Source organism: Haemorhous mexicanus, chromosome Z (genome assembly GCF_027477595.1).
Source record: "Haemorhous mexicanus isolate bHaeMex1 chromosome Z, bHaeMex1.pri, whole genome shotgun sequence".
NCBI lineage: Eukaryota > Metazoa > Chordata > Aves > Passeriformes > Fringillidae > Haemorhous > Haemorhous mexicanus.
The window spans coordinates 29,947,292-29,974,164 of NC_082381.1; the positions used below are offsets into that span (position 1 = coordinate 29,947,292).

General features: G+C 47.6%; 1 protein-coding gene and 1 long non-coding RNA gene across 2 annotated transcripts; both read right to left on the bottom strand.

Moving 5' to 3' along the window:
• Positions 1-212: 212 nt before the first annotated feature.
• On the bottom strand, positions 213-2,549 carry LOC132342028 (uncharacterized). Its single transcript, XR_009490373.1, has 3 exons — positions 2,418-2,549; positions 1,027-1,831; positions 213-350 (listed from the first exon to the last, which is right to left on the bottom strand). It is a non-coding gene; the product is annotated as an uncharacterized LOC132342028 (long non-coding RNA).
• Positions 2,550-16,958: 14,409 nt separating this feature from the next.
• LOC132322472 (uncharacterized) lies at positions 16,959-23,863 on the bottom strand. The gene is made up of 6 exons (XM_059836958.1): positions 23,350-23,863; positions 22,320-22,667; positions 21,301-21,467; positions 20,556-20,676; positions 18,809-19,465; positions 16,959-17,954 (listed from the first exon to the last, which is right to left on the bottom strand). The coding sequence occupies exons 1-5, from the start codon at positions 23,861-23,863 to the stop codon at positions 19,395-19,397; spliced, it is 1,221 nt and encodes a 406-aa protein (XP_059692941.1). The 3' UTR covers positions 16,959-17,954; positions 18,809-19,394.
• Between the last annotated feature and the right edge of the window lie 3,010 nt (positions 23,864-26,873).

A 26,873-nucleotide genomic window follows, 5' to 3' on the forward strand; every position in this document is an offset into this window, starting at 1 on the left:
GTCATTTTCCGTGATCTTTCTGAAAAGCAAGGGTAGAAAACTCTTTCCCTACCTGATGGGCTGTAGGCTGGCAAGTGCTGCTCTGGAGATGTGCAACTACTGATCTCTGTAGAGGCCACAGAAGTGTTTTGCTGGTCCACAGGAACTGGTGGAATTATGAGCTCAGACTGGAGTTGAAATCTCTGTGTGCCTGGCTGATGGAACCCCAAGAGGTCCGGAGGTGGCAGACACTTTCTTGGGAGGTGCTGGGGAAGCCTCATGCTCTTGAGGACCTGGACTTGTCCTGGAAGGGCCTGGAGGCAGCTCTGAATCCTCAGGTGAGGCAGCAGCAAGGTTCTGGTGTGAGGGAGCTGTGCAGCAGCGAGGGAAGAAAAAAAGAAGCAGAGGGAAGGCTGGGTTACTGTTGGTCTTTGGGTGTGTTTCCCTTGGCAGCAACTGTACTTCTGTCAGGGAAAACAAAAGCTCCCATCCTCCCAAGCAGGGTGAGGGAAAAAAAAATCCCCACGTGTTCTGGGGCTTTGCAACAACCAATTCCTTGTCTAGTGAGTTCTCCCCTACTTGTTCATCTGTCTGGGAAAACTGTCCCACTGCCATTCCTTGGAAGGAGGCAACAGCCAGAAACCCAGCTGCCAGGTCTCTTCCCATCTGCTCCAAAGGAATAAAGAAACTTTACAATCCCACCCTCTCCTATCTCCCCAGCAGCTTTTGGACTTGGCTACTTTGTGTTTCTCATCACAAAAGACCACAGAAATTGATTCACCCAGGAAGAGCCCAGATCTGCAGACGCACACACTGAAATTATACAGCCAGTTTATTCTAAAAACTACCTTGTGGGTGCGGCTGTATTCTGCAGCTGCAGCTGTTGTGGGGCACACAGGGCTCATTTCAATAGCACGGCTTGATTTGCAGGGCAGACAGTCTTAAACATCTGCAATATCCTATCACCATCCTAGTTTGGCTTCCTTCAAAGAAAGGGGAGAGTACACCTAACACTGACTACTTGTTAGGCAGTATCTTTCACCTTACCCTTGTACCATTACAGAGAGGCTGTCTGGAAAATGCCCAGAACACCCTCCAAATCTTCAGCAAGGAGAGGAAAAGCAGGCAGAGAATCTTTATGTTTTCAAGGTCCTCCTTCCGAGCTGACTTGACACTTTCTACCTGATTCTCACTTGAGATCTATCCATGAGAGCACACAGAGAAAACTGTCCCACTGGTCCTCCGTAGCAGGAGGCAACCACCAGAAACCCAACTGCCAGGTGCTTTCCCCTCTGCTCCAAAGCGATGCGAAGACTTCATGATCACAGCCTTTCCTATCTCCCCAGACTTCAAAGAGTCAATTTCAAGGACCTGTTTGAAAAGGAAGGGTAGAAATTCTTTCCCTGCCTGATGGATTGTTGGCTGGGGTGTGCTGCTCTGCAGCTGCGCAGCTGCTGCTCTCTTGAAGGGCCCTGCAGGTGGCCTCAGGGTCGATGTGAGTCAGGCGAACCATGAGCTCAGGGTGGCGTTTGAGGTCCATGTGAACCAGAGGAATGGTGACCTTGCAGAGATTAGCTTTCCGGATGAGTTCCCTTGATGGCTCGACTGGTGAAACCCCAAGAAGTCTGGAGGTGACAAAGACATTCTTGGGAGGTACTGGAGAAGTCTCTGAATCCTGAGCACCTACACTTTGCCTGGAAGGGCCTGGAGGCAGCTTTAAACCCTCAGGTGAGGCAGGTGAGCTTCTCACATGAGGGAGCTGTGCAGTATTGAGTGCAGAAGAAAGGAAGCAAAGGGAAGGCTGGGTCTCCATTGGTCTTTGGGTGGGCTTCCCTTGGCAGCAACGGCACTTCTGTCAGGGAAGACAAAAGCTCCTATCACCCCAAGCAGGATGAGAAAGTAGAAGAAAAAAAACAGCCAACATGTTCTGGGGCTATTCAACTAGCAGTTCCTTGTCTACTGAGCTCTCCCCTATTCATTCAACTGTTGGGGAAACCTGTCCTGCTGCTGTTCCTTGACAGGAGGCAACTGCCAGAAACCCAACTGCCAGGCCTTTTCCCCACTGCCCCAGAGAGACAGGAGGCTCCCTCTAGCTGGGCGTTAGCAGGACCGAGCACTCGGCTCACGCACTCACGGAGCATCCAAGGGTAGGGCAAGGAGCAGGGCCAGCCATGGTGCACGGCTGGGCCAGCTGCAGCCGAGCGGGGCAGGCTGTGGTGAGCGCAGCCGCGGCGGGACCGTCCCGCAGCCCCGGCAGCCCGGCACAGGCGGCACAGCTGCCGGGCCCTGCCGGCACAGCTGCCTTGGCCAAGGACAGCCCCTGTGCCGGCCGGGGCAGCTGCGCTGAGCAGCCCCAGCACGGGCAGGGCCTGCTCCTGCCCCGCCGGGCAGTGCCCACAGCCACAGCCCACGCCGCCCTCAGCCCCACCCTGTCTCACCGGCTCTGGGGAGCTGCCCGATGGGGAAGGAGAGCGCTGTTCGCTCCGTGTGGAGCTGCTGGAAGCGGCTGGGCTGGCGGCTGCGCACCTCCAGCCCCGCCGCCAGCCGCTGCCTGTCGGCCCTGGTCAGGCGCTTGATGCGGAGCAGGAGGTCGGGGGGGTCGCGCCGAAAGTTGGGGTTCCCGAAGTGGAGCCAGCCCCCGGTATCGGCCAGCTCATCTAAGCCAACCCAGCCCGGCACCTTTTGGAAGCCGTAGAGGTTGAGCTGCCGCACAAAGCTGCCAAAGTGCGTGGCTTGGAAGGACTCCGGTATCGGCCCCGCCCCGTCAGCGCCCGCCCCGTGGGCGTCGCCCGAGCTGAGCAGCTCTCGCTCGAAGAGGGAGCGGTCGATGAGCAGCCCCGTGGCCCGGCTGTCCCAGCGCACGGAGCGGACGTGGGGGCTGTTGGCCAGGCGCCAGAGCTTGGCGGGGAAGGTGCTGGCGCTGAGCCCGGCGGGCAGCGGCAGCTCCGCCATGGCGTCGATCGCCGACTGTCGGCGCAACGCCCGCGGCTGTTCCGGCGGCGCGCGGCCTGAGTGGGGCGCTGCGCTCGGGCCCGCGCGCGCCCAGCGCGGCCCCGGCGCGGGCCGGACTTGGCGGGGACGAGCGCGGCAGAGCCGGGGCTGCGGGCACAGCGCGGGCGGGGCGGCTCCGGGGCCGGCCGGGCTCGGCTCCGCACAGCCATGTGCAAACCCTCTCTTTTTCTGGCTGCAATCATCCTTCTGCCTTTGCTTTTGTGAAATGTAAAGCTGTGTTTTGTGTCAGGCACATACAGGCAATGTGTTTTTTTGTGATTGTAATATGTGTGGAAACCGACCATGGGACACTTATAAAGACAAATTCTAATAATAACTGAGGAAAAAAAAAAGCATGGGAGAAGGCCTTTGAACCTGTTCTTTTGTTTGCAATTAACCTTTACAAGTCTTAGGTTGATTTAGTAGCATTTGAATTAAGGCTTTAAGGATGTTACTTTTTGACAAGAACTTTCTGCTGGTAGTCAGGCCTTAAAGAGTTTTGCACTAATAAGCTTTTGAAGTACAATTTTAGAATATTGCTTGTAGTAAGGATCTTTTGAAACTATAGCTTTAGAATATATAAAAAGGAAACATGCAGCTTGAGAAAGGAAGATGGACATCAATTCAAGGAATAATAGTTTCAATCAAGGGAAGCGGGACATCACTGTTACGAGATTTATAGTCCTTGCAATCAAAAGGTGCACCCATAACTGGAAGGTGGACTTCACCAGATTAAATACTGCTTTCTTCTTTCGGAAACCAGACCACCACCACCACCACCTGGGATACTCCTTTCGTGATGTACATCCTGAGAGAAACTAAATCATGATGGTATATAGAATTGTGACGTAAAAATTGGGAATAGAAACTGCTGAGAAATCTTATGAGTACCGCTATAAATACCTGTAATCCTCAACTATCGGTGTGCAGTTGGATGGAAAATTTCCCCACTGTACCCAGCTCTGTATTGCTCATAATTTACCATATTAATGAATAAATTGATGGCTGCTTGAATATTGGCCTAGTCAAGCTTCTTATTTATAACATTTTGCAGCACAACCCCAAAGCACCAAGACAAGGAAAATAAAAAAGCTGCTTCCCAGGCAGTCATCCTCCTGCAGCTCTTGATGCCCGGGGCTATTCCTGCCCAGTTCCAAGACTTCTCATTTCCCTTCCTTCAACTCCATCAGATTCCCCTCAGGCCAATTCTTTAGCCCGCCGAGGTCTCCTCTGAATGGCAGGAGCATTTGGGCTGTCAGCTGCTCCTGCCAGTTTTGTGTTCTCTGCAGACTTGCTGAGGGTAAACTGCTCCTCCAGGCCGGCCATGAATGCAGACATTAAAGAGTATCTGCCCCAGCATCAGCCCCTGGGGGTCAGAGCTGACTCTGTCCTTCTTACTCTCTTGGAAGAAATCAGTCTATTAGACCAATGCTGAGTGTTTCTAGCTAGGCAATTCCAGCAAAAATAGCCAGTAAGAAAAATGAAGCTCTAAATATAGTCTATTAAATTCTTCTTTCTGCTACCATTCCATGCCACAAAAAAGATCTTGCTTTCTTTCCAGTATTAGACAGCTGATGAAAGAAAAAAACCCAACAAACAACAACAAAAAATGACAAAAATCTCCTTAATGGAATGTAAATATGCCTATTTTTCAGAAGACACATAACTTAGATTTTCTTTCAGGATTAGACTGAGATGAAACTATTTAATAGCTTTCAGAATTTTGATATTTTTATTGTCTCCAACTGCTTGGAAAACTGGTAGAACACGGTGAAGACGTAGTGCTTTTGAAAATCTCATTCGGAAGTTTTATATGCTTGTATTACATCTAGAGGTACCTACAAGAATTTTGGGAAACCTGTAGCACAGATTCCTTCCTTTCAAAATGAGGAAATGCCGGAGTTTTTTTGATCTTTGGTTTTTTATCTTGTGTTTCTGATTCCCATATTTTTATATGCATATGTATCTTTTTTTATCATGGTGACATAGTGCATTTTCCTTCAGATCCCAAAATCATCAGTGGTCAGAATAGCCAGTGGACAAGTAATCAATATTCTTTTTCACCTCTTTTATTTCATAATAAACTCAGACACCATTGATCTTTTGGGAATCCAGAACAATGCAGGGAAGATTCAGCTATCAAGCCCTGTGAATTCTCTCTTCTCTCCTTTTCCATTCTCCTTGTCCTTCATCTCTTGCCTGACCTCAGGGCCCTTTCCCCTCCTGTCAGCCCCTCCGTTTGCTGCACTGCAGTGAAGCTCTCAGCTCTGGGTTCCCCAGCGTGGCAGCTCCAGGCTGGGAGCAGCAGAAGCCAACTGTGGCTGAGAGCTCAGACACGCCCTGGGCCAGCTCGGCTTTCAGCTGCCAGGGCAGCACGGAGGGAAAGGGGGCAAGAGAGAGCTGAGGACGCTGCCAGAGCAGCCCTTGGGCAGTGCAGGGTGAGAGTGGCTTAAACTGCAGCTGAGCCCCACTGCGGGGGCACAGGAGGCTGCTCTGCCACGGCCGGGGCTGTGCCATCCATCCAGCAGGAAGGCAGTGCCAGTGGGCTCTGATGGGGGAGAGCAGGCTCCTTCCATACCAAAACTTGGTCAGTCCTGCTAAAACCTCCCTTTGTCCTTCTGTCTGAACACTGTCAGTGGTTTGGCAAACAGGAAAATTAATCCACAAACACCAGAGGTTTATGTCCATAAAGGAGACAGAGGAGTCCTTTCTGGCTTTATTTGAATAAAGGGAGAGGCCATGTGGCATTCCCCTGGGATCTCTCAAATTTCTGGAGGACACAGCCTCCTTTCTATCCTAATTTCCCGGCCCCATTTCCTTCTCTCTTTCCTCATTGGCTGAGGTACTTGAGAGGTACAGACTCCCCAATACGCCTGATACCGAAGATTTCCCTCTAATGTATAACCCTCCCTTTTAATTTTTAATTCTTACAGAATTTAGGAGTTTTTCTTCTCCATTGTTTCTTTCATGTCTCAATGTCTAATTTCATTTATCAGCAAACCTAAAGTTTATTTGTGAAAGCAAATATCTTTTCCCATTCATCAATCAGTGGAATCCTTCTCATTGTTTCTTTTATCTTCCAGAGCTAGTTTTATCTACCAGCAGACCCACAGCTTGTTTGTAAAGACAAATCCACTATTCCTCTCAGAGGTGACACAAGGCAATCGATTATACTTGTAAACAGATTTCCACAGGTTTTTTGTTTGCGTGGGGGTTTTTGGTTAGCTGTGGGGTTTTCATTTGGTTTGGGGTTTTTTTGCATGTGTGTGAGGCTTAAATGTGTCATAAAGTTCCTGTGCATTCATGAGGCAGTAGAGTGGCCTCCACGGGGATCTCCTTGGCCATGCACAAGCCCAGAGAGCAGCACTGGCACCTCAGGCTGAGCACAAAGGAGCACAGGATGATCTGCAGGGTGCTCTGTAACTGGTATGGCACTTTGAGCTGTTGTCCAGTGTGTAAGAACGACATCCCCTCTTCTTCAGATTCTCCTTAAAATGCCCACTGTGGTTGTTTTGTATGATGCAGCTCTCTTAAGCCCCTATCACACTGTATCTGCAGGAGCATTCACACAGATGTTTGCTAAAACAATTCTGCTCCAGCTGAAAAGCACCGGGTACCCTGAGCAATAGCAGTAGGTAAATGGACATAGAGAGACTTCAGGAGCAGAAGCAGCATTAAATCCATGACAATTATGGAGATGTGAAAATACAGAAATCCACCCATGGTTGCACAGCCCACACATCTCCGCTGGGTTCTGCAGAAGGGCAGCAAATAATGCCCAAGTGTGGAGACCATGAACTGGTGCTGCACTTCTTTGTCAGTGAGCAGGGCTGTGAGAGTCAGGGATTAAGGGTGATTTTGGAACAGGAAGAAGAAAGGGATGGACAAATCCCAGGTGGAGACAGAGTGGGGCTGCTCTGCTGACCCAAGCAGAGCAGCAAACAAGTTGGAAATGAGTAGGAAAAAGGAGTTTTGTAAAAGGAAACCTTGCTATATAGGCATCAGTGTGCTTGCCACAGCACACAGAGCTTGGAGCATGAATATACATCCCATTGAAATATTCCTGCAAAGTGTTAGAAAAATTCCTTTACGTGTGGTTATTTACTCAAACATACCCATGAACAAATAAAAAACCTGCACAACTGCATGTATCATTAAGCAGGATACTCTGTAGATTCTCACATTAGCACTTGCATAATTATCTATGATACTTGCAAACATGTAAAGATTTCTGTTCTCCGTTTGCTTCTTTAAAACTCACCAAATGTAATGAAATTCTCTTTTGAAACTGCAGGGCCTGCTGTGTGGCCACACAAGCCATTCTTTGCATGCTGACAATTGTCTTTTCCCTGTCTGTAAGAGTCACTGATACATTAATTGCTTATCTGAACTTGAAAGGGTTCATGAGTCACTCTGAAGATAAAATAAATACTAAGGAGCCAATTTGAATGGAATTCCTGTCCTCTGCCTCTTAAAGCTGAAGGTCTGTATTTATTACCTGTCAGAATAAAGTCTTGATGCCTGATAAATGGGAAAATACAAAATATGCTGACTAGATCACCATGTTTCAAGGGATCATTGCATTTCAGTCTTATTTGACCAAATCAGTGATCCAAGCGAGAAAGGACTGGTCAATTACGACAGAGAAAGCAGGTGAAAGACATGTCTAGGTCTGCTGCAGCTGGGGTCACTAATGAAGTGTGTGGGTTGTGAAGTTGGGAAGGGATTTCAGATCAGATGATTTTAACGTGACATTACTAAATGCATGATCTTTACACAACCACATTGGCAACAAATATCACAACATAAGAAATGTTGGTATTCCTTGCATTTAGGAAAGGAAGGGGAGAAGGAAGGTATGGAGTTTTCAGGAATATCCAAACAAATACTCTTTATTCCAGATCAATATGGAATTTTCTCTAAGCAAAAACATTAAGTGGACAGCTCTCCACCCATTTAATTTTTTTACTAAAATTCAGTGAAAGATACTATTTTGGAGTGTAAATACTTTCATGTTGAAAACACAAGTGTGCTGAGAAATTTTGAAGTCTGGGCCAAACACAATTCACTGTTGAAAATCCAAGTCTAAAACTTTTCAAATGAAATGACCCAGGATGAAGTAGGAAACACAAGTCCTTCCCTTGAACCTTTTCTTGCCTCTTCTAGCTCATTCCTGAAAGTGGCAGGCAAAGAGGATCCCACAGAAATCAGAGGAGCATCAGGGTCTATCCCTAAAAGGCAACTGTACATGTGAAACAACTTGGGAATCAGAGGCACATTAATGAGCCACTTGTGAGTCTAACTGTTAGTCAAGAGCCCTTTTCCAAAGAAATGCCAGCTTCTCTCCAGGAAGTTGAGCAGCAGGACATTATGGCTCATGTAGCTGGCAGGTATAAAACAGAAAAAGCTTTTTTATAAAGGAAATTTGTGGGAACGAACCCTGGTATTCACTGGTCACAGCAGGATGAAGAACCCATTTGATCAGACTCTGGCTCTTAGTAAGAAAGGGAGAAACCTCTCTTTATTATATCAGGCCCAGCTGTTCACGGTCAGAGGTCGTATCAGCTGCTCAGCAGAAGGCACAGCTTTAACTCCAGCTCATCATGCCTAGAGGCAGCCCTGGAAGTGCTCCTGCACCTCAGCTGGTGCCAGAGCACAGGGACACCCACACACCCTCCTTAGATCCCTGTGTGCCATAAACTAAAGGCATCTCCCCGAGCCGACCACCCAATGCAGCCCTTAGCACAGAGCATGTCATGGCCAGTGACGTCTGCATGGAAGAATACTCAGAAAAATACAATTGCAAAACATATTGGGGGCTCAATATAATACAGCAAAAATTCAGATTTTGGTACTTGCCTTCATAAATGAGCATATATATTAGCTCTCTTCCCTAAAGCCTGTTTAAACAGTCTGCACTTTTCATAGCAGTGTCCTAAAATTCTTCCATTCATGCATTCCCAGCTAGCAGAGCTCTCACACAACCTCTTTTTTCTCTTAAGTGTAAGAAAGGACTTAGTTCAGATGTGTTGTTCTAGAGCACAACACTGCACAAAGTACCCACAACTCCATCAGAACGGTGCATGAGAGAGATTTATTACAGCAACCTTGCTTTTATACTTTTTCAAGATATTTACATTCATCCAACATACACATTCACTGCCCATTGGTTGTAAGAGAGAAACAAAGTTCCCAGTAGGTGATCAGGGAGCCATGTCACTCTGCGAGCCAACCAGAGTCCATATCTCTTAACTTTCTCTCTTTCATCCTGTCTCCATGGTGAACAACCTTAGTGCCTTCCTCAGGAGAGCCGTGGGGCTTCCCCTTATCTTCAGGAGGCCTTTGCTAGCTCACAAGAACAGTACAGAATGTCTTTCCTACACAGATGAACTGTGCTGCTTCCCCTGAACAATACAAAATTATGGAAATAATATCTGCAAAGTCATAGGTTTTTTAAGGCAGGCCTCTGGTATGTAAAATAAAGACTGTTGACATTTAGCATCATGTGCACATGGATAAAAATCAATCAAAATTTTCTTACCTTCGTGAAAAATACTTTTTTGTGCTCTCAGAAATGGCACAGCCAAATAAGGCTGAACTCAGATATAAATGCCTTCCTCACCATACAAACGGCCAAACAAACGACAGCTGCCGGCGGCGCTTTTCCTGCCGTCCCGAGTGCCCCAAGCGCGGCTCAAAGCGGCGTCTCACCCGCTCAGCTCACTCCGGCCCGCCGAGCCGAGCCTGCCCCGGAGCGTCAGGAGCAGGGAGGGAAGCTCAGCAGCTCGGCTCGGTGCCGTGTGCTCCGCTCGGGGCTCCCGAGAGCTTCTGCGGGGCGGGAGCAGCCCCGGGCAGCGGGGAGCAGCTCCTGCTGCGGCAGCCGGGCAGCCTCGGGGGCTGCGGGGGCACGGCCCGGGCAGGGCTTGGCTCAGCCCCGGGCAAAGCTCTCCGCAAAGCTGCGTGCCGGCCGTGAGAAGGGCGGGGGATCTGCTCCAGTGATCCCTGCAATGCCCGAACCCAGAGCCCACGGGAAAGGCCGCCTGGGGCACAGCCACTTTCCCGTTCGTCCTGCGGCCTTTTCGGAGCTGCCAAAGGGGCCCGGGTCTCTCCTCGCCGCCTGCAGGCATCGGCACATGGCAGGGAGCTGTCAGTCGGAGCGGGGCTCATCCAGGCTGGGGGCTGCTGCAAACCGGGCATCAAAACGTCTGTTCCCGAATTCCTGTGTGCCGACGCCTGTGCCGGATAGGAGGAGTCCCACACCTGTGAAAAACTCCTGAACATTCCCACCAGCCCCAGCAGCCGTGGGTGTACACCATTGCAGAATAGTGTGCTTGGGAATTCTCAGCCAGCCTGATAGGCATATTGAAGGTTTCTGCAGTCAATCAGTAAATCGGTCATTGATTTTAAGGTTTAAAAACTTAAAAATTAGAGTAAGAATTTTAAACAGTTACATTACAACTTACCTATATCCCAAATGAATTTTTGCATTCGAATTTTTGAGGACACAAACCTCTTACAAACTAGGACAACTGTCTTTTCTCTATAGGGAAACACCTTACAAATATTATTACAACTGAATTAATAATCCATGTTTTCTCTGCAGGTTCCATTAAACACAGCCTAAAAAATATGTCACAGGAAATAGTTGTAAGCTGAGTTATTAAGGTACAAAATGCAGCAAAGGCCTGTCTGTGTACATAAACACATTTGCTCTCTCATCTCACGACTCATTCTGCAAGTTGCAATAAACAGCTGAGGGCTCTCAGTAGCTCCAAGTCCTTCCTCTTACCATCCTGAATGAATGGGCAAAAGTAGCAATAAACAATATAAACAATTCTTCGATTCTATTAAAGCTTAAATCTTAAAAGATCAGTTTTTATTTTGTGTCTTCCAGGGGAAGCAGACGTACCAAACACACAGGAGAACATGATTTTACACAGTGCTGTTTGGTGTGGCAGGTGGTGTGGTCAGGAGCTGCTTTCCTCAGGAACTGGTGGATAATCCCTCTCTAAGCCTCAAGAGCTGCAAAATGAATAAAGCCTGAAGGGGCCAACTTGCACTTCACGTGTTAGATGGTAACCCTTACATACTCCGAGCAGTGTTTAATAAAGCAGTTAAGGGATACTGGGAAAACATCCTCTCCTGACTTATCTGTGATTTGCAGGTAAGAAGAAATGTTGGTTTTCCATAGAGATAATGAGTGTTTACATTGAGGAATTCCCTAGACCTGCCTGAGAATGTTGCACTTCAGAGAAGGCGATGAAGCAATATAGGGATCAAAACAAAACTTAGAGTAGAGTTGAGAATAAAAACACAGAAACACATATTACAAATATTACCCCATTTGATACACTGAATGACTCTGTAACTTTTTTTTTGAGTTGTACAAGTATTCATCTATTTTTTTTTTCACATTTATTTTTAAGTAAGACTGTACAAATAAAGTAAGGAAAAGCACAAAGTACAGTAATACTGTCCAAAGAGAGATGTTAAATACAGGCAGAATTAAATGGCATGAAACAGTGTCAAGCAATTTCTGAAGGCATCTGAAGTCCGCTGGTGAGTCACTGACTGAAAGGAATGGTAGAAACAGCAGAAAAAATGTTAAAAAGACAAGACTGGCTATCACATCTTTAATAAATATCCATGCATAAGTGTCTTCTATTATGATAAAAATGTTTGTCCTGTTCATGTCAGTGAAAGGATTCTTGCTGACTGCAGTGGGCTGGAAACTGCATGCTTTGTGAAAAGGTGACAGAGAAAACGTTAAACTGGTCACCATATCCTTTGTAATCAGTCTCTGTTTTCTCCAATAAAAATGAGGTACATGCTTATAAATCACAATCATTCCTCTGCTCTCTAAGACTTATTTTGTATTGCACACCAGTCTTAAAATTGAATTTGCTGTTCCCTTTTCTATTCTTCTAGCAGTCACACGAGTAGGGACAAGAAGTGCTGACAGCTCACAGAGAAGAGTCAGAAAGTGCATCCCACTTGTGTGGTTTTTTGGTTTTTATTGCTACATCACATACATGTGTGACCCTCTCCTTCAGTGAGTATCACTGTAACCACTCATACCTGCCAAATATCAGTGCGATTCAGCAAAGGGATTAATTTGTTTCAAAAGTCAGACTCCTAAAATCAGTGCCCTTCATGAAGCTGTGTTCCCATCAATGGAGATCTCCTCAACAAAACCTCTTGGGTTTATCCTGGGAGCTACGAGCAGAAGTGCCAGCTGAGCACGTCTGCAGCTGCCAACATCTCCTGCAGCCCCTCACGCCGCCGAGCTGAGCTAGATTTTCATATCTAGATATGTATAGATATAGAAATAGAAATAGAAATAGAAATAGAAATAGATATAGATATAGATATAGATATAGATATAGATATAGATATAGATACAGATACAGATATAGATATAGATACAGATACAGATATAGATATAGATGATATAGATATAGATAGAGATGATATAGATATATCTAAAGAAGATGAGTGTACCTTCCACCTCAGCAGCTCATCTCCTGTACCTGAGACCCCTGGCCTGCATCCCATGTCTGTAGGGTCCATATGTGTATGGGAGACCCTTTTCCTTCTGGAGCAGCCAGTGAAGCACAACAGATCCCACAGGCTGGTGAAATTGATCAAGATGCCCTCATGAAGGCACCTGAACCGAGGATGAGATCTCCACCAGCTCTACAGGCAGTTTGGACACCCAGCTCCCAAGCAGGCACAGGTACATGGGAAACTAAAGTACAGCCTGAAATTATTAAATAGCAACTGTAATCCACCTCATTTTTACTGAGGGAAATAAGGGCTGCGAAGAGCATGCAGTCCTACTGCAGAAACTTTATGTAGCTGCCTAAGAGTGTTTGAGAGCATTTTTGAGGGGAGATGCCATTTTTTATTTGGCTGTGCAAAAGGACATGTGTGTTCTGCAGGTCTTGGGTGGTATCTGTAGGCTCTTCATGGACATTTTGTGTTTAAAACAGTATTAGATATCTGTGCTGAGACCACAGAACTAAATTCTAGATACCTGGTTATCAGAGACTCAGAAGCCCAGAAGAGCAAAGACAAACATCAAAGTAAAATTGGTTTTTGGTTTAGATGGCTTAAAATAATAAAATGTGAAGAATATTAAAGCTTTTTTAGTATTACTTTTCCTAGATGGAAACTATAAAGTCTGTAATTTAAACTGTTTCTTAGAATCCATGGCTGCACTACCCTATTACCAAGAGTACAAATATAAGCTGAAAGAATAAATCATGCTGCACATGGATAATCAAGAAATTTTGTAATGTGGTCTGAGCAATAACAAATCTTTGATATTGAACTGCATTGCTGCTGCCTCAGCAACCCCCAGATGAACAAGCAGAATAATTAACTATGTAATGTACTGACTTTTCCTGCCTTTCTAAACAGGACATTATGATACTGGCCACTTGTATTTACAATTCTGCATCATGTTGCTGAATTGTCATTTTTATGATGGCTTACAGAATCTGTTAATCAGGTTTTTTCTACTGGCTCATTTTCTCCTTTATAGCCATGGCAATTTCAGAGATTTGTTTTGCTCTCAGCAAATTTGCTGACAGACTGCAAATCAGACCTGTGTTTACTTGCAATGTTGCACAGCTCCAGGGAATTCTTCGGATGGCAGTCGATGTCATTTACAGCACTTTCTGATACTTCAGTGACAAATCAAGCGATACTGGTTCCATGCTGCAAGCTGTAGCAATGGGTTTGTCTTTTAAATCTGTGGGCTGGACTAAAATAATCAGGATTAATTATGGAGCAACATAGAAGAAGTGATGAGTTTTCAATCAGTATAAATCTAATCCATATAAAATACATTTTAAGTATAACTAAGATGAGCTAGATAGGCTTTTTTTATTGTATCAAATGATTCTTTGAATCCTCGAGGGTCAGCATCTCTTATCCCCATCATTGATGAGATCTTCATATTAACTGCTAGACAACATCCTACAGGTAGTTTGTGCAACCCTACTGGTAACAATGTCTGGTGTTTACCACAGATGAGGCGTCAATTTTGTTTTTCTTTGGTGACAATTAAAATTATTGTTTGCACACTCCTAAATCAAACTTCAGGGTTGTCAATATTTTAATGGATTAATTTTTCAAAGAACAGCTGTGTTTCTGTTCCTGATTTTACTGAGAAAGAACAGAACACAAGGATAGCAAAAATGTAGATGAGAACTTGTTTATGTATAGCATTTAATCAGCTGATATTGCATACCAAGTATATATATATACATGATTTTTAGGTAATGGTGTATTTAACCAGGCAATTACAAAGTGATGTAAAATAACTCTCAAGCTTTAAAAGATTTGCTCTCTTCCCTTCCTTTAACCTTTCTGTTCCTGAGAGCCACGGGTAGTTATAAATGATAAAGAAGTTGCAAGGTATCAATTGGTCTAGTGGATTACTGTCTTTAAAATAAAAATTAAAAGTATACGCATGCCTTGTTTCCTAGGGAAAAAAAGGGAAAAAAGACTACTCTAGTTTTTTATTCCTGGGCGTTAATCAGATTTAATGGAAATATTGTACAGAATAAAATAGAATTTGGATTAATTTTAAACCAGCTCTGCAATTCTCATCCTTAATAGTTTTAGCAAAGTGGCTTTCTACTGTAGGAACCTCAGAAAAGAATTTGAAATAAATTTCTGTGGAACCGTGCTGCTGGAAAACAAGTACACATTCTTAAGGTTACCCTTTCTTCACACAGATAAATGTTACAAACATATACAATTACAAACATATATGTGTGAGTGTGTGTGTATATATATATATATATATATATATATAAATCAGCTAAAGAAGAGAATGCATGATTCTAAATTTGGAGCACTACCTTTTGGAAGCACAGATGGTAATTAATGCAGAGATAGTCAAAGAAATCAAAAATCCACTATTAGCAGTGGTCTGACTAGTTCTGAGGTCTTATACCTGCTATAATTTATAATCAGGTCTCCTTTCTGCAGTGGGTTGTGTAGGAATTAGTAAAGATAAGAAGATTTTTAGAAAGCTGGGAAAGCAGGCCTTAGAAACAGAAAGAGCCAAGAAACTTAGAGTTAGCTGCAGCTGCAAAGTCTTAAAGTAGAAAAAGTACAGCCAGCGAGGACATCAAACAATAGCTTGAGTCCTAGGCTTGGCTAAGATAGGCTTAAGACTGCAGGAAAATATGCTTAGCAAGGTAGTAGAAGGTTTTAAGCTTATTAATGGAATACTGTGTATTGTTAATAGAAAGAAGACAAGCAAGCACTGTGTGAAGCAGGTGTATGTGTACTTTTAGTAATCAGTTAAAACAACTGGCTGTAAGCGTTAGCAATATGCTATTGGCTAAAAAATTTTTAAGATGCTCTGTAACAAAGAAATCTTTGGCTGCTGCTGTCTGTACGTTAGCTTTGCCATCTTCCTATTGTCCTAACCGTGTAATGAGACCGATGCTGCTAATAAAGCTCAAGTAACGTATCCCAGCAATCCTGTCCCGTTCATGAGAAAGAAAAATGCCAACACACACTGCAGCTCAAGAAGCCAAAGAGATCCTGCAGGACAGGTGACTGCGCTGTGACTGCAGCACCAGGAGGGGTAGCTGGCAGCTCAGGAGAGGCTCCGCTGTCCATCTGCGATGTGCCCGCTGCTCCTGCGTCCTGCGAGTCCTTCCCTGGCGGTGACAGCAGGAGCTGCTTCCTGCCGCCGGCCAGCTCCTCTGCCTGGAGTCCCTTCCCGTGCTGGCAGGACAAGCTCCCTCTTGCCTGGAGCCAAATGCGTGCCCACGCCTGGGGCTGCTTTTGCCAGGTTTCTTTTTCCAAGCATTTGTCTCCCAGGCTTCTGCCCCAGCCCAGGGATGTTTGTCATTTCCATCCCCAGGTAGGTTTACAGGGTGAACAATTGTGGCTTTAACTAAGAGGTGAATCATTAAGATTGTGGTGCTTTCCTGTACACAATGTCCTGTTAAGACCAAGAAGAAGCTGCTCCTGCTTACCACGCCGTTTATCCCACACTGCATGACTAAGGAAAATCTATCCTTTTCCTCACTAAGTTCAGGCTACAGCTGAGTGCAAATATGTGATAAAAGGGAATAAATGCCAGAATCCCGTTACATTTTTCCCCTCCCCATCCACGGTGCCTGAGGGGGTTCTAGAGATGGACGACAGCTCTCAGACAAATAATCTCAGACGGATGTTTCACAGACAAGACAGGTCTGTTACCCACAGCTGGACAGACCTGTGAGGAATTGGGTGCCACGGCTGTCATACACGCATCAGAGCTTCAGAATCAGTGAAGAAATAGGGACAAACACTGATGTGGTCATTCATCATGGAAATGAGAAATCCCTCAAAGCCAATGTCAGTTTGAAAGGGAAATTCATTGCAGATTGCTAGAACTGAACTGCTTAGATACAGTGACCACTGCCTGTTACAAAGTGGCTACAGAATCACAACTCTGCTGACCTTATATAATAAACAGACAAATGTCCATTTCGGTTCCCAAAATCGAGTATGTTACAGCTTTCTAAGTGCTGCCTACATATCTCTGTGTGTGTCTGTATGTAAAGAACCAAACATGGACTGAATTCCCCACATATCCACAGAGCAGGAGTTGAGCGCTCAGCGGAGTCCCGGAGTTTTCTCAGCAGGCCTCTGCAGCGAGTTCTGAGCCAAGGCGTGGCTCTGCTGCCAGCCCAAATCTGCCCTTCCCTTGCCCAGCCTGAGTGCAGGTGGGGCATGTGCTGGCCATGGCCGGAGATTTCCATGGCCAAAATCCTCCAGCATTTCCATCTGCTCATGGCTTTGGGTAGCATAAATCACACAACACCCATCACAGCTGACAAATGGCATTTCTTGCAGATTGCTACAGCCGCACTGCTGAGCCACAAATGCATGACAATCAATTTCAGTTGAAAATGTCATTTATTACAAATTGCTACAGCCGCGCTGACAATACAGAACTACACAAATCTCAATTTAGGGTAAAACCAGGAATTTATTAGATTATTACAACCAGTCAGTATAAAAATATACAAATACCAACTTCAGATAAGAAAAACTTATTTATTGCCAACCTCTACAACAACTCACTATACACAAAGATCAATTAGGTGTTTAAGGACTTAATTTATTACCTATTACTACAAACGTACAGCCCACACAGAAACACAACAATACCATTCCCTCTCTAAACAGACCTACACTAAGAATTCAGTATATAGAATTATACAACTATACCACTCCACACATGTTGAAATGGAATTAAATACATACATATATGAACATATATATAAATACATATACAAATATAACAATCTACAGATGTAAATATAAATTAAACATCGCATATTACATATTACATACAATATATATATATAAGTAAATATATAAACCAAAACCTATCTATAAATATACAAATATCACCAATCTAAATATACACCCAACTATATCAGTACAAATATACAGCTTTACATCTAGATACATATGTAAATATTATTATATAGACAGAAATAGATCAATAAACATTAAAAAATATTAAAAGAGACATATCAACCAATACAACTTCCAATACAGAGATTTAAAGAGACATATACCTATAACTGCATCAATACAGATAACTGAACAGCTGTAAACCTAGGAAATAGAACTAAACACAGATATAACAACATACATGTATACTTAGATACAAATATATACATACATGTAATTGTAAACATATATGTATATATATGCATACATATATATAATACATCAATAAATACAACAACAAATATATAGAAATATTTCTATACAAATAGAAGCCTACACATGAACATATCCATATAATAATCCCTCTCTATGTGCAAGTCCAGACTTCTTTAAATAGAGCTCCAAGAAGAGGGATCCCAGCTGCTCCACCCTCAAAGCCTCTTCCTTGGTCTCCGCCTCCCGTGCAGAGCAGCTCTCCTGGACAGGGACAGCAGATGGGACATCTGGCAAGCAAAGGGAACACTGAGTGAGTACGGGGACTCCCATACTTGGCAGCAGCTGCACTTCCATCAGGGAAGAGGAAATCTCAGAGCCTCCCCAGGAGGGTCAGAAAGAAAAAGCAGGCGAGCGGGCCAGGCTGTGGTGAGCGCAGCCGCGGCGGGACCGTCCCGCAGCCCCGGCAGCCCGGCACAGGCGGCACAGCTGCCGGGCCCTGCCGGCACAGCTGCCTTGGCCAAGGACAGCCCCTGTGCCGGCCGGGGCAGCTGCGCTGAGCGGCCCCAGCACGGGCAGGGCCCGCTCCTGCCCCGCCGGGCAGTGCCCACGGCCACAGCCCACGCCGCCCTCAGCCCCACCCTGCCTGCCCGGGCCTGTGGCCTCAGCTGGGCTCTCTCCAGGCTGGCAGCAACAGGTCCCCATTCCCTGTTCCTGCTGCTGGCCTTCAGCTTCTCCCTACTGGCTCCTGTCAGTCTCTGGCTGTCCTCAAGGTCATCCTTGCAGCTGTGGCAAAAGTGGAGGCTCTGGAATTGGTTCCAGTCCTGGCAGAGCTGCAGTCCCGGAGCGCTCTGTGCTCCCTGCTGGCTCCCTCCATCCCCTCAGCCCCGCCATGCTCTTGCTGAACCCCCAGCCCCCTTCAGTTTCTTCAGCCCCTCACAGTCCTCTCATCCCCTCAGTCCCTTCTGACCCATCCTGTCCCCCTTAGACCTGGCAGCCCCTCAGCCTGTGCCACTTCCCTGTCACCTCAGTGCCACCATATCGGCCTCGGCTGCCCCACAGCCCTCAGCCCCAGCAGCAGCTCAGGCTCCCCATCCCTTCAGCGCCACCGCCCCCTCAGCCCCCTCAGCCCCCTCTGTCTCACCGTCCTTCAGCAGCTCCTCAGGGGACAGTGCCTGGGGCCAGCGGCAGCTCCCACCGCTCCAGGGACAGCCGGGGCTGGAAGTGCTGCTCCGGCCGGCCCGGCCGCCAGCTCGGACTCAGCACAGGGAGAGGGGACACAGGGGGCACAGGGGGAAAAGAAAGAGATGAGAAAGGCAGCCGAGGGAAAAAGGGGTAAAAATGCAGCCTAGGCCTACACCAACAAGAGCCTATCCATTTAAAATCCATATACTTCTAACTACGTAAAAATCCAGATTTATAAATATAAATATATAAATATATATATATTACTCTATACATATATAAATGTACACTTGAAAATCTATAAATGTACCTACATACCTATAAATACAATTATACCCCATCTATAATGATATATACAGATTTAACTATATAGATGTATATATATATGCACATGTTAACACACATCGATAAATCCATAAATATAACTATGCGGATATATAAATAGGACTGTATAAATCTATAAATGCAACTATATGGATATATAAATAGAATTATAGAAATTTATAAATCTATATAGAAATGGAGGGATTCCACCTGCCCGATGGTCACAGGCTCTCCCTCTGATCCTTCTTCCCATGCAGGGCAGCCCTCCTGGCAAGGTAGATCAGGTGGATATCTGGAAAGCAAAGGGAACACTGGGTCAATATTGGCCTCTGTGCATCTTTGCCTTTGGAAGGAACTGTCCTTCTATCAAAGACTGAAAAGATGGCCTGAAAGGCAGACTCTCACTTGGCAGTTTAAAGCCTGCTCTTCAAAGAGCCATAATCCTTCCAAGTTTTCAAACCTTCTGAAGTTTTGAAGTAGCCCAAAAAACTCACAGCACACACAGTGCAAAGGGCACCCACAAGAGCCTGAAACACAGACACTGCCAGGCACCTCAAAGAAGCCCAGCCTTGTTCTTTCTCTGTGCTGACAGAGAGACCTCAGTCCTCACTGAAATGGCTGAAGCTGAAGGTGCTGGGAGCTGAGTTATGAACTAGCACCGTTCCCTGCCATCTACAGCCTGCCCTCTGCAGTGAGCAACAGCTCCTCCAAAACACCCACCAGCTCTGGGATGAACAGCAGGGAGGGAAAGAGCTCCCTACCAGGCCTGCAGGCTGCACCAGCTTTGCTCAAGAATGCAGATCCAAAGTGCTCTCTCTCTCCTTTAGCTCTCGCTAATTTGAGGAAATTTCAGTATTTCCTTGAGCTGCTGGATTTGTGACTAATGATTTCCTTGGCCTCAGAGCTTCAGCTGCTTGTATTTTTTATCTATCTCACTACACCTATCAGCAGACTGGCACTACATTGATTAAATGCTTGGACAGAAAAAGCTCGGACTTCTACACTGACTTTTTTCTGGGCTTTTTCCTCTCTTGCTTCAAGAGTCACTTAGTGTTGCCTCCAGAGCACTGAAACCCTGCAGCAAACTTATCCATGGACATCAGCACAAAGCTGGGACACTGGGCTTGGTGACACAAGTCCCACAAGGTCAGGTTTATTCCCTGCTCTCTTGCCACAGCAGAGGACTCAGTGTCACAGCCTCTGGAGAAGCGTGGAGGGCAGGGCTCAGGCAGAGTGTGCCAGTGCAGGATTTGAACTAAAGGCACCAGGAAGCACCAAGCCTGCAGACAGGAACTCAACTCTTCTCATTTCCCTTCCTGCCAGAGGCAGGCTCAGAGCAGCCATCTCACACCTCTCTAAACCAATTGGGGCTCTGTCCTTACCAAGCTCCTCGGGCTCCTGGGAATTGTTCCTGCAGCTCTCTGTGCCAGGCAAAGCTCCCTCTGCTGCAGCTCTGTCCACACGCTCTCCTCCTGAAGACTCAGGGGCAACATGAATATTCCCCTTGAAAGAGAAACAGAAAGAAAGAAACATTTCTCACCACTTAGACAAAACACCTGGTCCAACAACTCCATGGCTCACACTCTTAATCCCTTGTTCCTAACAAAAACTCTTGGCCCCAAAGCTCTTAACAGTCAGAAAGATTTGACTTCTCAAACATAGTCTAAAAGCTGTCAAAGCTGACAGTGTTGAAAGTGGGGGTGACACTGAACACATGGAATGGCTGCTAAGGAAGGAGTCCTGCCAGCTCCTGGAACAGGGTTGTGCTCTGCCCTCCACAGCCCTGAGCACAGCAGTCTCCCTCCACAGCCCTGAGCAGAGCAGTCTCATCCAGGCTGCAGCTTGGCAGGGACAGTGTGGGAGCACACATCTCTTCCCACAGAGATGCCCAAGAGCAAGGAGACTGAGCTCTGGAACATGGACAGCAAGACTGGCCAGTTTGCCCAGCTGAGGATTTCCCAGAAGGAAACCGCAGTGCAGGCACCAGCTTACTGAGAGGACAAGAAAGCTGCAGCTGCAGCCCAGCCCCAGCCACGGCTCTGGGAGCGCCTACAGGCATGGCAGGGCTCACATAGCAGCAGCAGCAGCTGCAGCCCAGTCCCTTTCTTCCCTATCCAATGCAGTTACCTGAGAAGAGGGAGCAAACATCTCCTCCAGCGTCTCAAGCACCATGTCCAGATCCGGCGGTGGCAATTCCTCTTCCCCAGGAGTATTCCACAGCCAGCTGGGGGCTGTCCATGCTGCAAAACCTGTGCTGCCAGCTGGAGTGCTGGGGGCTGAAGTGTCTGGGGTGGCTGCAAGAATCCAAACACATTGGTCAGGCTCACCGATGTGTCTTTGGGATGCAGAGCTCTAGTCCTGCCTTGGATCCAACATCACAGGAAGCGCACAGCAACCTCAGTTTCAGAAACATATTCAGACTTCCCAGGGGATTGGAGGAGTGAGTTCTTCCTCTTAAAAATATTTCTCCTAATTGTCATGTACACAGATTAAACCATACATTGTAAATCTGATATAGATACAGACGCACACACACACGTTATAATCACAGCCTTTTGCATCTTCTCAGTAGCTTTGGGATTTGGCTACATTTGGTTTCTCATCACAAAAGACCACAGAAAGTGGATTCGCCCAGGAAGAGCCCAAGAAGAATCTTCAGACATGCATGCTAAACTTGTACTGTGAGTTTATTCTAAAACCAGCCTTATTTGTGAGGCCATATTCTGCAGCTGCAGCTGTTGTGGGGCGCACAGGGCTCATTTCAATGGCACGGCTTGATTTGCAGGGCAGACAGTCTTAAACATCTGCAATATCTTATCACCATCCTAGTTTGGCTTCATTCAAAGAAAGGGGAGAGTACACCTAACACTGACTACTTGTAAGGCAGTATCTTTTACCCTTCCCTTGTACCCTTACAGAGAGGCTGTCTGGAAAATGCCCAGAACACCCTCCTAAATCTGCAGCAAGTACAGGAAAAGCAGGCAGAGAATCTTTTTGTTTTCAAGGACTCTCTTCCTTGTTGACTTGACACTTTCTACCTGATTCTCACTTGAGATCTACCCATGATAGAGCACTGCAGGAAAACTCTTTAAAGGGTCATTAACCAGGACCTGCTTGGAAAGCAAGGGTAGAAACTCCTTTCCTACCTGATGGGCTGCAGGCTGGCAACTGCTGCTCTGAAGATGTGCAGCTGCTTCTCTCTGGAGAGGCCATGGAAATGCTGCGATGGTCTACAGGAACCAGAGGAACGATGAGCTCAGGGTGGCATTTAAGCTCCATGGGAACCAGCGGAATGATGGTCTCACAGCTGAGATGAAATTTGCCTGTGCCTGGTTCTTCTGATGAAACCCCAAGAAGTGCAGATGAGGCAAACAGCTTCTTGGGAGAAGCTAGGAAAACCTCAGAGTCCTGAGCACCTGCACTTAGCCTGGAAGGGCCTGGAGGCAGCTCTAAACCCTCAGGTGAGGCAGCACTGAGGTCCTGGTATGAGAGCACTGTGTAGCAGGGAGGGAAGGAAAAAGGAAGCAAAGGGAAGGCTGGGTCACTGTTGGTCTTTGGATGTGTTTCACTTGGTAGCAATTGTCAGGCAAGACAAAAGCTCCCATCACCCCAAGCAGGATGAGAAAGTAGAAGAAAAAAAACAGCCAACATGTTCTGGGGCTATTCAACTAGCAGTTCCTTGTCTACTGAGCTCTCCCCTATTCATTCAACTGTTGGGGAAACCTGTCCTGCTGCTGTTCCTCGACAGGAGGCAACTGCCAGAAACCCAACTGCCAGGCCTTTTCCCCACTGCCCCAGAGAGACAGGAGGCTCCCTCCAGCTGGGCGTTAGCAGGACCGAGCCCTCGGCTCACGCACACACGGAGAGCTCCCCAAGCATTCCAGAGAAAGGCAAGGAGCAGGGCCAGCCACGGCGCACGGCTGAGCCAGCTGCAGCCGAGCGGGGCAGGCTGTGGTGAGCGCAGCCGCGGCGGGACCGTCCCGCAGCCCCGGCAGCCCGGCACAGGCGGCACAGCTGCCGGGCCCTGCCGGCACAGCTGCCTTGGCCAAGGACAGCCCCTGTGCCGGCCGGGGCAGCTGCGCTGAGCGGCCCCAGCACGGGCAGGGCCCGCTCCTGCCCCGCCGGGCAGTGCCCACGGCCACAGCCCACGCCGCCCTCAGCCCCACCCTGTCTCACCGGCTCTGGGGAGCTGCCCGATGGGGAAGGAGAGCGCTGCCCGCTCCGTGTGGAGCTGCTGGAAGCGGCTGGGCTGGCGGCTGCGCACCTCCAGCCCCGCCGCCAGCCGCTGCCTGTTGGCCCTGGTCAGGCGCTTGATGCGGAGCAGGAGGTCGGGGCGGTCGCGCCGAAAGTTGGGGTTCCTGAAGTGGAGCCAGCCCCCGGTATCGGCCGGCTCATCTAAGCCAACCCAGCCCGGCACCTTTTGGAAGCCGTAGAGGTTGAGCTGCCGCACAAAGCTGCCAAAGTGCGTGGCTTGGAAGGACTCCGGTATCGGCCCCGCCCCGTCAGCGCCCGCCCCGTGGGCGTCGCCCGAGCTGAGCAGCTCTCGCTCGAAGAGGGAGCGGTCGATGAGCAGCCCCGTGGCCCGGCTGTCCCAGCGCACGGAGCGGACGTGGGGGCTGTTGGCCAGGCGCCAGAGCTTGGCGGGGAAGGTGCTGGCGCTGAGCCCGGCGGGCAGCGGCAGCTCCGCCATGGCGTCGATCGCCGACTGTCGGCGCAACGCCCGCGGCACAACGGCCGCGGCTGTTCCGGCCTGAGGGGGGCGCTGCGCTCGGGCCCGCGCGCGCCCAGCGCGGCCCCGGCGCGGGCTGGGCTCGGCTCCGCTCGGCACAGCGCGGCACGTTACGGCTGGACTTGGTGAGGGCAGGACAAGCAGGGAAGGGCAGGGCAGGGGACTGGGAGCAGTGACGGGCTCTGTCCCCACACTGCCTGGGGCTCCAGTGGTGACAGAGAGGAAGGACATTGCTTTGTCTTGGCTGGGGAAAGGATGAAAAGGAGGGATAGAAAACATTCATTTGGTCTCCTTTTCAGCAGACTAGCTGGTTTCATCTCACCATGTCTGCCTGTCTTTGTCAGAGTTGGCACATTTCTGGTGATTTGGAGTCAGCTCCAGCAGCAGGAAGGGGTAGCAATTTTGTCAGCATTGATATCAAAGCTAAAGTGCTGCCCCATGGATGGATGTTGCTTCATTCAAGGGATTTTGGCCTAGAGTTGTAGCAAACTCATGCTGGTGTCTTCCCAAATGGGATTGCCTTTTTCTTTCCTCGGGAATCACCTCTTCTTTTTCTACCCCCATCTGGGGAGAGTTCCATGCAAATGCCTCCTGCAGCCAACTCTTGTCACTGTAGATTGCCAAGGGAGATCTTGCAGTGGAGAGAGACTCCCTAGAGGTGCTGTGGAGAGCTGAAGGGGGAAGCTTTGTCCCTTAGTCTTGAAGTCTTGTTGGGGAGCAGCTTGGGCTCTGGGGGATGGACACCAATGATGTTTATCCAAGCCTTGCAGGTTCATTGCTGAGCTTCCTGACACACCACAGAGACTTTGGGGTTGTTGTGCTGGCAAACAAATTTCAGTCCGGGGACTTTTTGAAATGTTTCAATTTTTTTTTTTTTTTTGGCTTTTCTTCAGAAATATTGTCATCAACTATTGCTTCCAGAGAATCTTTTCCTACTTGTTGGGGAATTCCTTTTGCTGCCCTCCCAGATCAGGCCAATTCCCAGGGTTCTTTCCCAAACTGAGATGTAGCCCATGGCCTCCACTCTCCAGCTGGAACAGAAGGAAGCACAGAGGTTGCTGTTGTTTGAGAGGAGCTTCTCTTTCCTGCCTGCTTTCCCTTTGGGACATGTTGGTGTGTGCTCCTTTGATAAAGGCAGGTTTAAACTCTGAAGCAGTTGTGTTTCAAACTGCTCCCTCCTCGAGCTCTTCTGTGGGTATCCTTGGAAAAACAGCCTCTTGGTGTGAGCTCCCAGTGGCAGGATAAGGAAGAAGGTTGATATTCCAGGGTTGTGACTGCTGAAAGCAGTTGATTACCGGAGGTGTCCAGAGCTTGGAGTGGCTCCTTTTCTCACCTATCTGTAGAAAAGGAAGTTGCAAAGTGGGAATTTCATTTCTGGGGATGGCTACCAGGGGTGTTTGCCAAGAGATGGGCTGGCAGAGAGGCAGGTCTTGTGCTAAAGTGGCTGTGTGTTTTGCTGGTGGGGAGGGTCAGAGATGCAGACACAGACACCAGCTGAAGGAACAGTGTAATTTACTGTAATACAAAAGTGCAAAAAAGGGTCAGGAAAGGAAAGGCTAAGCAATGCACCTCAGCATTATTACATAAGGTTGCCTCTGGTGATTAAGAAGGATACATCACCAGATACCCCAATCCTTTGCCCTTCATCCAGAGCTGCACATCAGCTGGAGGAAGCTGTTCCAGCCAAGCCCCGCAGAGCCATGGCCGGGAACCGGGAAACCCTGCGGTGCCTCCGCCTTTGCCGGCCTCGAGGCTTCCGACTGCGCTGTGAGAGTAGCCCAGCTTTGATAGTGCTGGATGAGCAATGTGCCAGAGCTTCTTCTGGGGGACATTTGGTTTCATTCTTCTTTTGGTTTTCTCTCTGACCTTGCCCAGGGCTCAAGGAAGAACCAAGGCCAGGTGTGGCCTTGTCCATTTCCCTAATGCCGAAAGGTGAAGATGTGTTTCACCAGTGAATGGATGCATCGATCCTTTTGATAGTTATACTTGGTTAAGGAGCAGATACATAGAACATTTGGTTGAAAAGATCATCTGTAGGGCAGCTTTGGCTCAGGTCTTGTTGTTGAGGCTTCAGTCAGGGTCTGTTGTTCAGGCCTCAGTCCTTCAGTATTTTGTGGTGCAAATCAATGCCGTGCAGAGCTGGAAACAAACAAGTCTGTCTTTAGCACATTTGAGACAGGGAACAGGATTTTCCCTGCTGGGTCAGGCTAGGGCCAAGAGCAGAAGGCCAGCACCCTGCATTTGCCCACAGGCAGCCCTCCAGAGCAAGAAGCCACTCCTGCCCGGGGGCTGAGGTGCCCGAAGCTGCCTCCCCGCTGTGCAGCTCTGCAGAGCCCGTGGAGCACAGGGTCCTGGGCAGCCAGGGCAGCCCGGCTGACTTGGAGCACAAGGAGTGTCCCAGAGAGAAGCTGCTGCCCTTTGTTTTGAACTGTTCCTCAGAGTCTTGTCATTAATCCACAGTGTCTGACGTGTTTTCCTTTCCTCTCCCAAATTTAACACAGCTTTTTGAGAAAATTGACTGATGTAGCTTCTGCTGCTGGTGGTGCTTTTGTCTGCAGGTAAGGGCAGGTGATTTGAACCGAGGACAGAGTCCATTGTTAACAGCCCAGTTTTGCCAAGTCAAGAAAACCGTTCACAATAGGGCCACTGGTGCTGAGCAGTAGGTTTTCTCCTCTAGTTTTTGGAAAGCTACAACCTTAAGAAACCCAGGAGATTTTCCTCCAGGAGGATAGCAGCAGTGATGCCAGTTTTTTCCACCTCTTTTCTGTGTCTTTGATGCTTTTTAGAGTTCCTTAGTGCCCAAACTGTATTAAAGGACCTGTGGTATTGTGATTTGAGAGCTCTATGTTGTGTCTTGCCACGTGAGTGTTCATGACAAGCTGGACATCCCATTCATGGCTCTGTCCGTTTAAATTCATCCCAATTCTGTGCAAACAGCAGTTAATATATTATAGTTTATGTACATAATCAT